This window comes from Ruditapes philippinarum, unplaced genomic scaffold (genome assembly GCF_026571515.1).
Source record: "Ruditapes philippinarum isolate M1 unplaced genomic scaffold, ASM2657151v2 ctg462_1_1_1_1, whole genome shotgun sequence".
Taxonomy (NCBI): Eukaryota; Metazoa; Mollusca; class Bivalvia; order Venerida; family Veneridae; genus Ruditapes; species Ruditapes philippinarum.
In genome coordinates, this window is record NW_026864560.1 from 407886 (window position 1) to 420561 (window position 12676).

At 28.9% G+C, this 12676-nt stretch overlaps 1 protein-coding gene across 13 annotated transcripts in view; it reads left to right on the plus strand.

Annotated features, from left to right (window-relative positions):
- LOC132726064 (inositol 1,4,5-trisphosphate receptor type 1-like) overlaps positions 1-12676 on the plus strand; it is a 126874-nt gene that overhangs the window by 24532 nt on the left and 89666 nt on the right. For 11 of the 13 annotated variants that reach the window (XM_060711308.1, XM_060711315.1, XM_060711314.1 and 8 more), the window contains exon 1: positions 4477-4668. The exons of the other annotated variants lie outside the window; for them this stretch is intronic. In XM_060711308.1, the coding sequence (XP_060567291.1) occupies positions 4489-4668 (180 nt within the window). In that variant the 5' untranslated portion in view covers positions 4477-4488. Of the gene's footprint in view, positions 1-4476; positions 4669-12676 lie in introns of those variants that run through there. 13 annotated transcript variants of the gene reach the window in all.

Here is a 12676-nt window from a genome sequence, read left to right on the forward strand (position 1 = left end):
ATCAAAATCATTTACCCTCATCTGAAAATTCCATGTTTCATAGAATTTCCAGTTAACACATACATCAAGAAACCCATTAATAATTTCAATTTGAAAAGCAATAAGTGTCGTAACAGATTGATTTTCATGTCATTATTTGCATTATTAATTGTCTGAAACTGTTGACCCTTATCATAATCACTAGATGCCAGACTTCGTAACAGTCGTCTGACATGAGTTAAGCCAAACAGAACTGGAGTTTAACGTATTAAGATAAATCAGAATATGAAGTCTGCTTTCTTTTTTTTCCAATACAGACAAAAAATGTGCCGTCTTTAAAAAACATGTGTAAAATTGTGTCTTTTTGCGAAATTCTTATAAATTACCTTTGCTTTTTTTCTGTTTTACATACATCTCTAACATCAAATTTAACATCTTGTTTTAATCTACATCTTGCTTTTATCTCTTGAACATTCGTCTCTTACATCACACTTTACTTCTTGCTTTTATCTTTTGTACATACATCTCTAACATCGAATTTACTTCTTGCTTTTATCTTTTGTACATACATCTCTAACATCGAATTTACCTCTTGCTTTTATCTCTTGTACATACATCTCTTACATCACACTTTACTTCTTGCTTTTATCTCTTGTACATACATCTCTAACATCAAGTTTACCTCTTGCTTTTATCTCTTGTACATACAGTACATCTCCAAAATCAAAATCACCTCTTGCTTTCATCTTTTGTACATTCTTCTCTAATATCTTGCTTTTATCTCTTGTACATACAGTACATCTCTAACATTAAATTTACCTCTTGAACATACTTCTTTAACATCCAGACACTAACACTGATTAATCACGTGACTTCACTTACTGATATTTTTCTTGTAAAAACAATAACCAATTTCTTTATTATTATTATTATGACACATGATTAAAAAAAAATCTCCCTTCAAAATGTAAATTTTGCCATTTGTCTGCAAATTGCTTATAATATCATGTTATAAAAGAATCAAAATATATTTATCATAAGTTCATACAGACGTATATTAAATTCTTGTCAGTACTTCACTTGACTCTATTTATGTCAGTCTATGAAATTCTTATACGTCCTTCTTAGTTTAATTTATTTATTTGAAATTTCGATAATTTACAAAAACTTTATAAATCACTTATTTGACCACACCTTGAATACCAAAACATTATTTGGATTTCAAGATTTTGAAACGAAATCGTTCGAAAAAGAGCTACTAAAATGGTTGAATGTGTCAGAGATATATCATTAGTTGAAAGATTAAAAAATTTAAAGTTGAAAAGTCCTACTCTAGCTTAAATATAGATATATCTAGATATTATATGGAAATATTTTATTACATATTGTTATATTTGAAATTATATATTAATAAAGTAGATATTAAATTATATTAAGAGAATATATTATACAATTTTGGAAATAATAAACTGGTAAAGAAGACAAAGATTACAATATATATTTATGAAAAATACGATATCACCACATAAGAGGTCATATAACAAAAATTAAAAGTAAAATCATGCAAATAAAAAACTCGGGAATTTTCCTTCATTGTGCCAGAATGGAAAATAATGCCAGATAATGTTGTAAGTATACCATAGCTGAATTTACTGAAATTAAACTTGATATTTTTTTTAGTCATTCCGGCCAATAATTGTTGGGTGTCACACTATCAGGGGTTTCAGGTCCTGGAGATCTCTGATCTCACAGCGCTGGATAAAGTGAAATAAACGTATAGTAACAAACACGGAAATATACAAAAACCTATGTACAATGTACAAATATTTTAAAAGTTTATTTGCTACAAAGATTGCTATATAATTCAAAATAAGTACATTTTCCTTCTTTTTCTGACTATTTATATTTTGAAGGAATCAATAACAAAAAAACGTTCTGAACGAGAAAACAGAAAATAGAATCTTCGTTTAGAAATCACATTTCGCATATGTATTGAAACAATATCAAACTTGAATCGTTTACGCCAACTGTTTTGCGCTTCGTGAAGATGTTTGCCAAAGGAATGGTTCAAAGCGTAAGTTCGTTTCGCTCTCTGCAAGTAAAGTATACATTCTTGCTATTCTAGTAATAATTGATTTGACAAACTATCGAAGAAAGAGAAATATATGTAATGTTAAATTGGTACAAGTATAGCAGACAAAATAACATATTCCAGAATCTAGTCCGAGATAGAAATAATTTGTTCGATTTTCTGTTTTTGTTTACAGCCAATAGTTGTATCACTGATTAGTTTTAAATACAAAAAAAAATATTGGAAGGCAATTCTTGGATGTATCAATGACGTTTGGTGTGTGTTCATCAATATTTTAATGATATTAAAAATAAATTAATGAAAGTGAGTTATAATAAGGCATTGTCTCCATGTCTGTAAGTAAACCCTCGATTCTCGATTAAACGAATTAAATTAATAAGACGCGAAAGAAGCTAAAATAACTGTTAGACGTGTGTTTGAACAGACCAAATACTTGAAGAATAACTTTGATTTGTTGAATTATTTGTTTTGCAGTTACAAATTGAACAATAATTAAACTATATTAATCAGCAATCTTAATTCATCTGGGGGTTTTTGGTATCAGATTAATTATTTTAACTGTTTAACAAACTCTCCTTCTGGCTTTTTTCATTATCTGTTTAGCATTGCTATCGACGTATAATCATTTTTATTTTATAAATAAGGCTCAACAAAAACGACAGATAAAATATTACATCTTTTTAGTATTTGTATTTTATTTATACAGAAACAAATATTCTTAGATTATACGAAACTAGCTTGTACATGCATTTGACATTTACTGCAATACTCAACCTTAAATTTTATTAAAACCAAACTTTTTATAGAAAAATGGATAAGAATGAAATGCAACGGAACTTACAATTATTAAAAAATAAAGTGCTCTAATACGTTTCCCAGTGTAGGTAAAATAACCATCGTTAAAGCTTTTTTGAAAGAAAAACATGTTATTTTCCAATGGCAATGAATGAGTAAGGGGAGTATCTTTAATGTATTTTAATACTTGATGTTTCAACATGAATATCAAAGGAAACTAGGAATGTTCGCGAGTCACAATCACAGGACATGCATATCTCACATTGTAATGGAACTTTTCCGACAATAACAAATTGTTTCTACACCTAATGTACTGCAAGTCCACTTCCAGGTTGTCCTCTACAACAATTCATTGTGTCATAAAATGCACGTCTAATTTCAATTTTATTGCCCACAGGGACCTTGGTATTGTAATATATGTTGATGTTCAGTAATGAACATAACCCTTTCTAGGAAATTAGCTTCCCCGGCGTGATTCAATCTGTTTTCAAATATGACTGTATTCACGTTGCTCTGAGTTTAGTCTGGAGTTTATTTAATTTAATTAACCGTTGTTGTTACATTGTTTTGACACAGCTCATGTTGAAGATATTTTGTCGAAGTGTAATAAATAAACGTTTGTAAAGAAATGAATGTTGCATAACTATTTCGTTCGGGCATTTGAACTTCGTGGCAATATATTGCATTTTAGGCTTACTTAAACAAAAAAAAGACAAAGCGGATATTTTCTAAGAAATATTCTTTTAGAATTCAACGATAAAAATTCACACAAAAACAACAAAATTAATAGACTTTTGTACGATTATGTTAAAAGAATTTCCAAACATATGTCTCGATATTTATAAATCTTATCATTTGAACAAATGCATACTGTCTTCGGTACATGCATTATTGCAACTTGTATGAAAAACAAAAGCGCAGTAGAAATGGTTGCAATTAGATAGAAGCTCGAGGAACAATAGAATAAGAATTATCGTATTTCACAATTATCTTTCGGTGAAATTCTGAAACCGTTTTGTTTATATTTTCTGAAACAATGATGATGAAAACTACAGAAAAAAGTAATTCTAAAGAGTTTGTCAGGATATTCGAAATGAGGTTTAGAACGATACTTAGTATAAATAGACCGTCGAATGCAAATGCATCAACTTCGGGACAAAAGATGAAATAATAAACGATTATGAAAACAGCATGAAATGTTTTATAAGCAACAAGAAAAAATACAGAAATAAAGGCTGTTAATTGTTGCTGATTATTAAAAGAATTAATTACGTGTGTATATGAAATTGAAAGGAAAATGTGGTTCTAAACATCAAATGCGAATTTGACTGAAGATAAAACTTATTTATTACTAGGCAAAAGTGCTGAAGCTTGTGGAGCTCTTAATATAACAGTTGATTTTAAATTCACTTTTTTCATATATTTGTGGCAATATGTGCATATTCATACAACAGATATAAATAAAAATGGAAATAAATGTCACAAGTTCTTAAATTACTTATAAAAGAACAATCTTTTGCACTATGAAAGGATCTCAAACATTACGTGCAACCACTGGGACCTGTTTAAATGTTTTTAATACAAGGGGATTTTTAGTTTAAAGTAATCGTTGAATAAGTCGAATGATGAGATCAGGTGGCGGAACAAAGAAGCTCGCGCGACAAATGTCTGTGAAAAGCAGGTTAATAAATGCATTAAACAAGACAATAGACGATGAAGATTTTGACATTCCCCGGTCGCGATGGGTTTATAAAAATACACGTAGGCGGTGTCCATCTCCACCTGTTATATGGCAGACAAAGGTAACATCGTACTATTTTCTGGTTACAGTTTCTGACTCTTTGATTGACGAATTTTGTTTATATTCAAAGTTTAGTTTATTGGAACAAATCGCGCTTACGGAATCTGAGCATTTAATGAATACCTTAAATAGCTTAGCGTATATTTTATCAGGATGGGTTCCAAAGGAAGTCTTTATTTCATAATTATTACGGTGTTTTAATGTTATCATACCATATTCGCCAGGTCTTTCACTGGTTTTGATAATTTTTAGTTTTGGAGCTTAAAACTTATTTTCCATTCCTTATCTCTCTTTAAACAAATATGTGTAACGAGCGTATGTATATCAAGCAAGATTAATGTAAATATATGAAGCAAGCTATTTTATGATTTAAATTTTCTTGTTTAACTTAACTTTATTTTATATATTCTGTCTTTTGCAGTCTCTTTTTTCACCATCAAGCCTTGCTATTCACTCAAAACATTTTCCTGTAAAACGCAAATTACAAAATATACTATTGTAAATGACTGACCCCCAAAAACAAAATATTACAACATTCTATTTACGCCACCTTACTACTATGTTTTGCACTTAAGTGCTTATTATTCAGAAAGTTCAGTCATTACACACACTTTCTGGTGATAATTTGGAAATATGTCACTTGTCATCTTGGGAGAGTCTTACAACAAGAATTACAAAATAAAACATGTTCTTTTCTGTAAATGTAGTATAAAGAAATTACGAATTCAAGAAATAGTAGTAATCACACATTAAGATTAGCTTGTACATCCAAGTTTTAGTCCGTGTTGTACTTCTAAGTCCTTTTGCCGGTTCAGGCCTTTAGCTATAGCTTCATTATCTAGCCATTGAAAGTAACTCATTACTTTCACTGAAGTTCACTTGGCATTTCAAGTCTGTATTTAAGCGTGTCTTCTCCTTTGTATTATATTTTTTATTACATAAGTACTCATATTGATTATCTTTACCATTACAAAGAGAATTGCAAACGCACTCGAAAAATGTTATATCTAACAAGTGTTTAGTTTCTGCTTAATTAATTCATATACTTAGAAAGAATGTTTTAATATTTGCGGTTATTTAGATTATTTTGCCATACTGTCAACTTTTCAATCATATGTGACTCATAATATATTAGAATAACAATGCAATATTAGAACTGTGGCATAAGAACAATTTAAAGATTGAAAGTATGAATATAGAATTGGCGACTCATTGTTTTGCATTTTGCAAGAATTTTGCTGTTTGTTTGCTTGTTATGTTTCAAACCAAAACTTTAGTCATAAACGTGTTATATAAAAATGACAAGTAAACCGATGATTTTCTCGATGTTCGGCGTTCTGACACAATGATGATATGTGATAAATAGAATCTTATATTCGTTGGAATTCATATTGTCTTACACTCCACCGTGTCTAAGAAAAGTTAAATGAAACTATATCAACCTCAGCATAGACTATAATAAAACATGACGGATAAAAACCTAGTGGATTTGACGAGAGTATCGACACACTTATGGCAGTTTACAAATCCTGCATTGGCAATTACATGTATACTGCATACTTCTTTTTATTGAAAATTTGGCACTGATACATTACCTGTTATCATTACTTATCATTATGTTAGGGTTAATCACCATCAATTAAGCCGGCAACATAATTATCAGTAACCAGAAACACTCCAGCTATTCTAAATGTTAAAAATGTAAATAAATCATCATTTTGTATATGGGTTTTTAATTGATAGAAAATCATATTATAATACCATTAAGGCTGATAAAGCCGTATATTTGGATATGTCAATACTGGCTTATTAAGCATGATATATGATATAGTTTAAACTCTTGAATTTGTTTCTAGGACCAACCAATCTTGAGCAATAAATGTAAAGATTTTGATCAAAGAAATAACGGTTTAACCTAAACGCAACGGGGTTGAACCCACGAGACTAGCAATTCTTAGATAATAAGTCTGACCTGCATACCGCATTTTTTATAAATGATGTAAGATATTCTTTATGAAATAGATCATGATATAACGTAAAACAATACATCTCGGTTACATACTTAATGATAAATCTTAGGTTATATTTTATGCAGTATTAGATTGAACTTTAGAAAATATCATTTGCAGTATACTTTATTATTAGTTGTTCTTGATTATCTTCTTCTTTTTTTGGTACCAATTCGCTCAATATAGATTTCTATTTTCAAATAAAGCATGTTTTACATTAAATATGCTATATTCCTACTTTGGACTTTGAAATAGTATTGATTCACAAATTTTATTACAATTTCTATTGATAATTCAAAACAATCATGAAAACAGTCCCATTACATAATTTGTTTTCGCTACAAGAATGTCCAATATATGTACTTAAGCACTTCGAAATAATGAAATGCATTGCAATGCCATGGTCCTCAGAGAGTATAGTACTGTTAATTTGCGGGATGAATCTCTGCATTGATATAAAGTTGCTTTTACAAATTGTTTTTAGTAGTATATTATTGTAATGTTTTCGTGATGTATCAGTTGGACCCTAAGTTTTATTAGATATGAACATATATATCAAAGATGTTTACAACTAAATTTTATAACCACGTTACTCATTTTCTGTCTATAGATATTTCACTCCCAAAGAAAGGCTATGTACAATTCATAAATAAGAATTTTATACGTTAAAGTCAAATTTATGCTTAAAAAATATATATTTGTAACAAAAATAATTACGAAATATTAACAATATCATTTCTGGGCTAAATCGATATAAACTTTTTTTCTCAAATCAAAAATTATTTTTGAAAAAAAGTTAAAATATCGTATGGATGTCAAAATTCTGTTTGTGTTAACATATTCCATAGCGAGAATTTCTGTTAAGCAGTCAGCCTTTTAAAAACATGGAGGCTATGTTTTGTAAAACATGGTTAAATATAGAACATAGCATATACTTTATTTATTACTAGGCTCAACACCCATCATCATAACATAGATATACATGGTTATTTATTATAATGCATGCATCAAGAAATCATGTTATTATACCAGTTACAATCACATAAAAAGAAATACATATAAGATATTAGTTAAATACTATGATTATATGGGTCAAATTTAAATATTTGATGTCCCGGGTTAAAATATAATAAATTGAGGACTATCTTTGGTATCATTTTATCCTTCCTTATAAAATTGTACTTCACAGGAACAATATTAATAACGGCACAATAAATGTTTCGCCTTCAATGAATCATACAAATGCTATTTGTTTACACATATTTGATACTCTAATGAAGAAATAGTTCTTCATAGCTTATAATATTTGTGTGGGTAGTGGTCCTTTAGAAATATATAAAAAAACACATTAAATATGGAAGAATGTGAATGGAAATATTTAACAGAAAGATACCAGTAATTAACCTTTTTGTGTCGATTAGATCATGCAAATGCCTGAATTATCATGGAAATATGTGTTTTATCTAAATAATTACTTCTCGTTTAAAAGTGCACGATACTTTATGTTAAAATACATTCGCGGATGTTTTCATAATGTCTTGATTCACGCTAGATTGAGCCTGATATCTCAACTTAGTCATAATTTTACCAAGTAACCTTTAAATCGTAACATTTATCAAAAAATGATGCTTTAATTACGGGGTTATTAATGTCAACAATTAAACATTATATTATCAACATATCTATTAAAGTTTAACCAACTGAATCAAATAATCACTTAATAATAACCTTTTCATAAGTAATTAAACGTCTAAAATGTTTATTTCGATTAGTTATGAAGATGTTAATTTCTTAATAACAAATAGTTCATAAATTTGTTTTTACCTCTTTCGTATTTTTTACAAATATTTTTTTATCTAATAGTTGGTATTCTTAAATGCTCGATTTGTGATATTTAATTTATTGCACTCAATTAAAATATAAATACCTGTATACCATTTTACCCTATTTATCTTTCATTAAGGTTAGCACACTGTAAGACGTTGAATAGCCACCAAACTATAAAAGTATATTTCTTTCTAAATTCATTCTGGAAACAATTAATAATTATCTACTACACAAAGTTTTCAAACACCAACGTTAAGAAGATAAATATATGTGCTTCATAGAGAATAAACAGAAACTCCTTGATAAAGAGGGGTTTAACCCCTCGAAACGTTGGAGATTGAAAACTTTGTGTTGTAGATAATTATATATTGTTTTCGTCTCATTGTGTACGACGCTTTGCACACTTTGCAAAACAATATCACTCTATGTTGAAAAATCCGGGATGGTTAAGATTCAACAGTTTATTATATATTAATTGTTAAAACAGCACGTTTACTGTATAATCAAGTCTCAACAATATTTATCATTTCTGCAATTAATCATATGGCTTGAAAAATAAGCATGTTAAAAGTAAGTCATCAATAAGTTTAAAATAGCCACTCCTCCATTATAATAAAATGCATGGCTGATTCAAATGTATGATCTACGGAGAATGCAAGTATTGTTATATATACACATTTTGATGATTTTCAATACAATTAATTATTTTTAAAGCACCACGTTTTCATCATCATGCCATTAGTGAAAAGTGTTTGATTAATTTGACAATGTTGAATATTGTGAATGAATTAATTCAACAACGTGTCCTTATGGACTTATATTAACTTAATGTGCAAATATTGTAGTACATTTTCTTAAATGGGCTGTTCTGATATACAAGATATTGCTTTGTACATAAGGAGAGCAGCACTTGTGGTGTTTTTTTTAATGTGTTATTTTAGTACACAAGTCGTATGTTGAATATGATTATAACCGACTTGTTTGTTTAGAAACATAATTGATACCATTACACAACCTTGTTAGGATAAACAATTTTAAAATAAATTATTGTTTCTTGGAAAGCGTTTACTTTGAATATTTACTTGAAATTTGGTTTTAAATAAATGTAACTAAATGGCACTAAACTGATAAGATCTGAAATGTGAATACTTACTCTTAAAACATTCATCACAAAATTGTTGTAAAGTGAGCGTTTATTTACTCTATGGGTGGACATGTTTATAAGAAAGAGGGCGATCAAGTACTTTGGTAACATTCAAAGTATAAGCATTTAGGCAAAGAGAAATGTACACAAGACTTGTCCAAAATGAATGTTTATCTGCTCAACAACATACTGCAATTTTAAGAATTACTTTTGAAGGTTGATTAGGAAGAAGAAAATGAACTGTAACGTCCATCGAAGTAATTTTGCTGAAGCTTTAGAACTAAAACTTTACTCAAAACTTGAATAGCATATAAACGTATACTTACGAATTATAACTGTTCCTCGTCCAGGTTAGCTGTTAGTTTTGTGAACATTGAATTTCGCAGACGCTTTTGTATTTTACAGAACATCGATATCGCTATGTGAAACTAGAGACAATATAGTACAGTCAAACTAGTTTTATCAGAGAAAAAATTTAAATTGAATTTAACATTGAATCTATTTTTCTAGAAGGTAGGATGTTTGCTTAACGAATTAAAGTAATCATAAAAACATATTCTTTCGTCTCCTTCTTTGCACATAGATATAACATATATCAATTAAGATCTTAAAGACAAGGAGTATCGATAAGTTTTGTTAATTGTTATAGTACAGAGATTTTTTTTTCATTTATCTTGCTTAAACCCTTGACTTTTAGAGTTGAAGATAGCTTAGATGAACTACTGTCACCAGCGACGAAAACATCACAGTACAAAATTGTTGTATTTCTTGATCATATTAATTTAGTTTCTCTTGATTCCCTAAGCGTCTTAATTAGCACTGGTGCGCCATTTAATATAGATATCATAATATAAATATTACAAAAACAAATGTAACCCCCACCCCCCCCCCCCCCAAAAAAAAAAAGTTAGCCCTTTATGTTTATTTCATGTTATTTTATGTCAGCATTGTACTTATATCATTAATTAGTAAAAGCAGTATATAATTCTGTAGCAAGTTATTCAAAATGATTTTCTAAGAGGCAACTCCTAGCATTAATGTGCAGCTATATAGTTTCACAGGAACCAAAATAAAATGTAAGAGGTGGGTTATTGCGTTACTATTTTAACAGTAGGACGAAGTTATTTATTTTCATAGAAACCAAAAGAACACTAATAGGCAAAAGAAAGTATATATGATAATAAACACTTAGAACGCAAATGAGTGCAAGTTTTATGGCTAGAACAAAAAGACATAAATCAAACATTATAATGCTTAAGTGGTTCAACGACCTTTGCTACTTCAAGAAAAAATACTTGAAGAGAGGTAGGTCCTTATCATCTTTCTGTAATGTCAGAGTATAATTGGGAGTAAGGAGGAGTAGTGTGACCTCATTGACTAACAGATATTACTTTAATGTACCTGTTGAGATGTTCTAATTAGCTGTTAGAAATATCAAATAAATCATCTTTTTGATTGTTACCTTATATTAATTTCAAATGCATTTTTCTTTGGTCTTAGAATGTTATTGATGCACTAAATAATGTGTCACGAGTGATCAACGAAGATTTGATATTCAAAAAAAAAATACTTGACATCAAATCGGAACTTCATTTTCTCTGATTTGTAACGTAAGAGTTGATTTAAGATTGTGAGAAATATGAAATTTTAAAATGTAAAATCTTTGTTTTACTTAGTAACAAAGGATCTGTTTTATGTTGTAACATTATTATTTGTTTAATCGATTCACAACGGGACATAAATGTCAGCTATTAAAGAATGACTCTCTATAAAAGAAGATTAAAAAATGACTTAATAACGTTTTTGCGCGAGTTAATAAAAAGCGTCAGAAATATTTATGTATAATGTTTATGAAGATGCATTGTCTTGCATTCTAAAAATGCTTGACAATGTACTTTATACGATTGTTTTCACAATTGTTACATAAATTGGATTCGAACATTTCATACCGACACTGAAAAGGTCAATCGGCATATTGTCAGCTTTATCAATAGGAACAGGGACACAAATGGTGTTTTATCTTTTTTAGAATTACTTAACTCGTCATCATTATCATTTGTTTCAATAACTTAACCTAATCTAATTTTCCTTAACACTTTTTGAAATATTTGATGCGATTAAAAACAAAGTTTACATTTCATTTTTTATTTTGATAGTAAAGACATTTAAATATAGCATGTTGCTGTTATATTATAGATTTTATATACAAAATTGCTTTAGTAATTAGTCCAAACAAAATGTTGTTTAAAATGTAATAAAAAGGCAAATATTTTTGTTGTGTATTTTAGACACTTGAATATTTAAAATAGCTAATTTTGAAAACAAGTCTAAGTAGTCCCATAACGAAACTGTGTTGTATATATATAATACAGCACATCAATAGCCGTTTCAAAGTATATGAATCTTACTGTCAAAATACTTAGATATATATAAAGTTGTGATCGAAAAGCTGGAAAATGTTATATATTATGTACTTAAGAAAATAAAATAACTGTAGTAAATATGACCAAACAAATTATGTACGTTATGCTCTTTTTACTCTGAGTTTGAGTTAAGTCCAACTTGGATAATATGCGAAATCGTTAGATTTACAGTGAAAATGTTTTAGTAGTTCACAGACAATCGGATATCACCGCGTGACAAAATGTTTTGAACAGAGGATTTATATTAAAAGCTATTTTTACCCGAGATGAACCTGATCTTTGACTACAAATCAATCAATACCATTAGCCATCTATTCTTCTCCATGGCCTGGTTTCAATCTCCAAAGAAAATCAATTATAGAAAGTAATCATAAATACCGATGTCGGCATCTTTGTCGGTTAAAGCAAATTGGAAACAGACACCGGTTGAATGGGTAGGAGGTGCTTAGCTTTCTGTCTTAATGTAATCTTTGTCCGGATATTTGACGATGTATCTTATTTAAGATAATGTGTTTGAACTGTAAGCTTATATAAATTACATGCTATTCTAGACTCTAAAAAAACGTTGTTTTTCTATCATTATGTGTTATCTTTTTTTTTCTGATA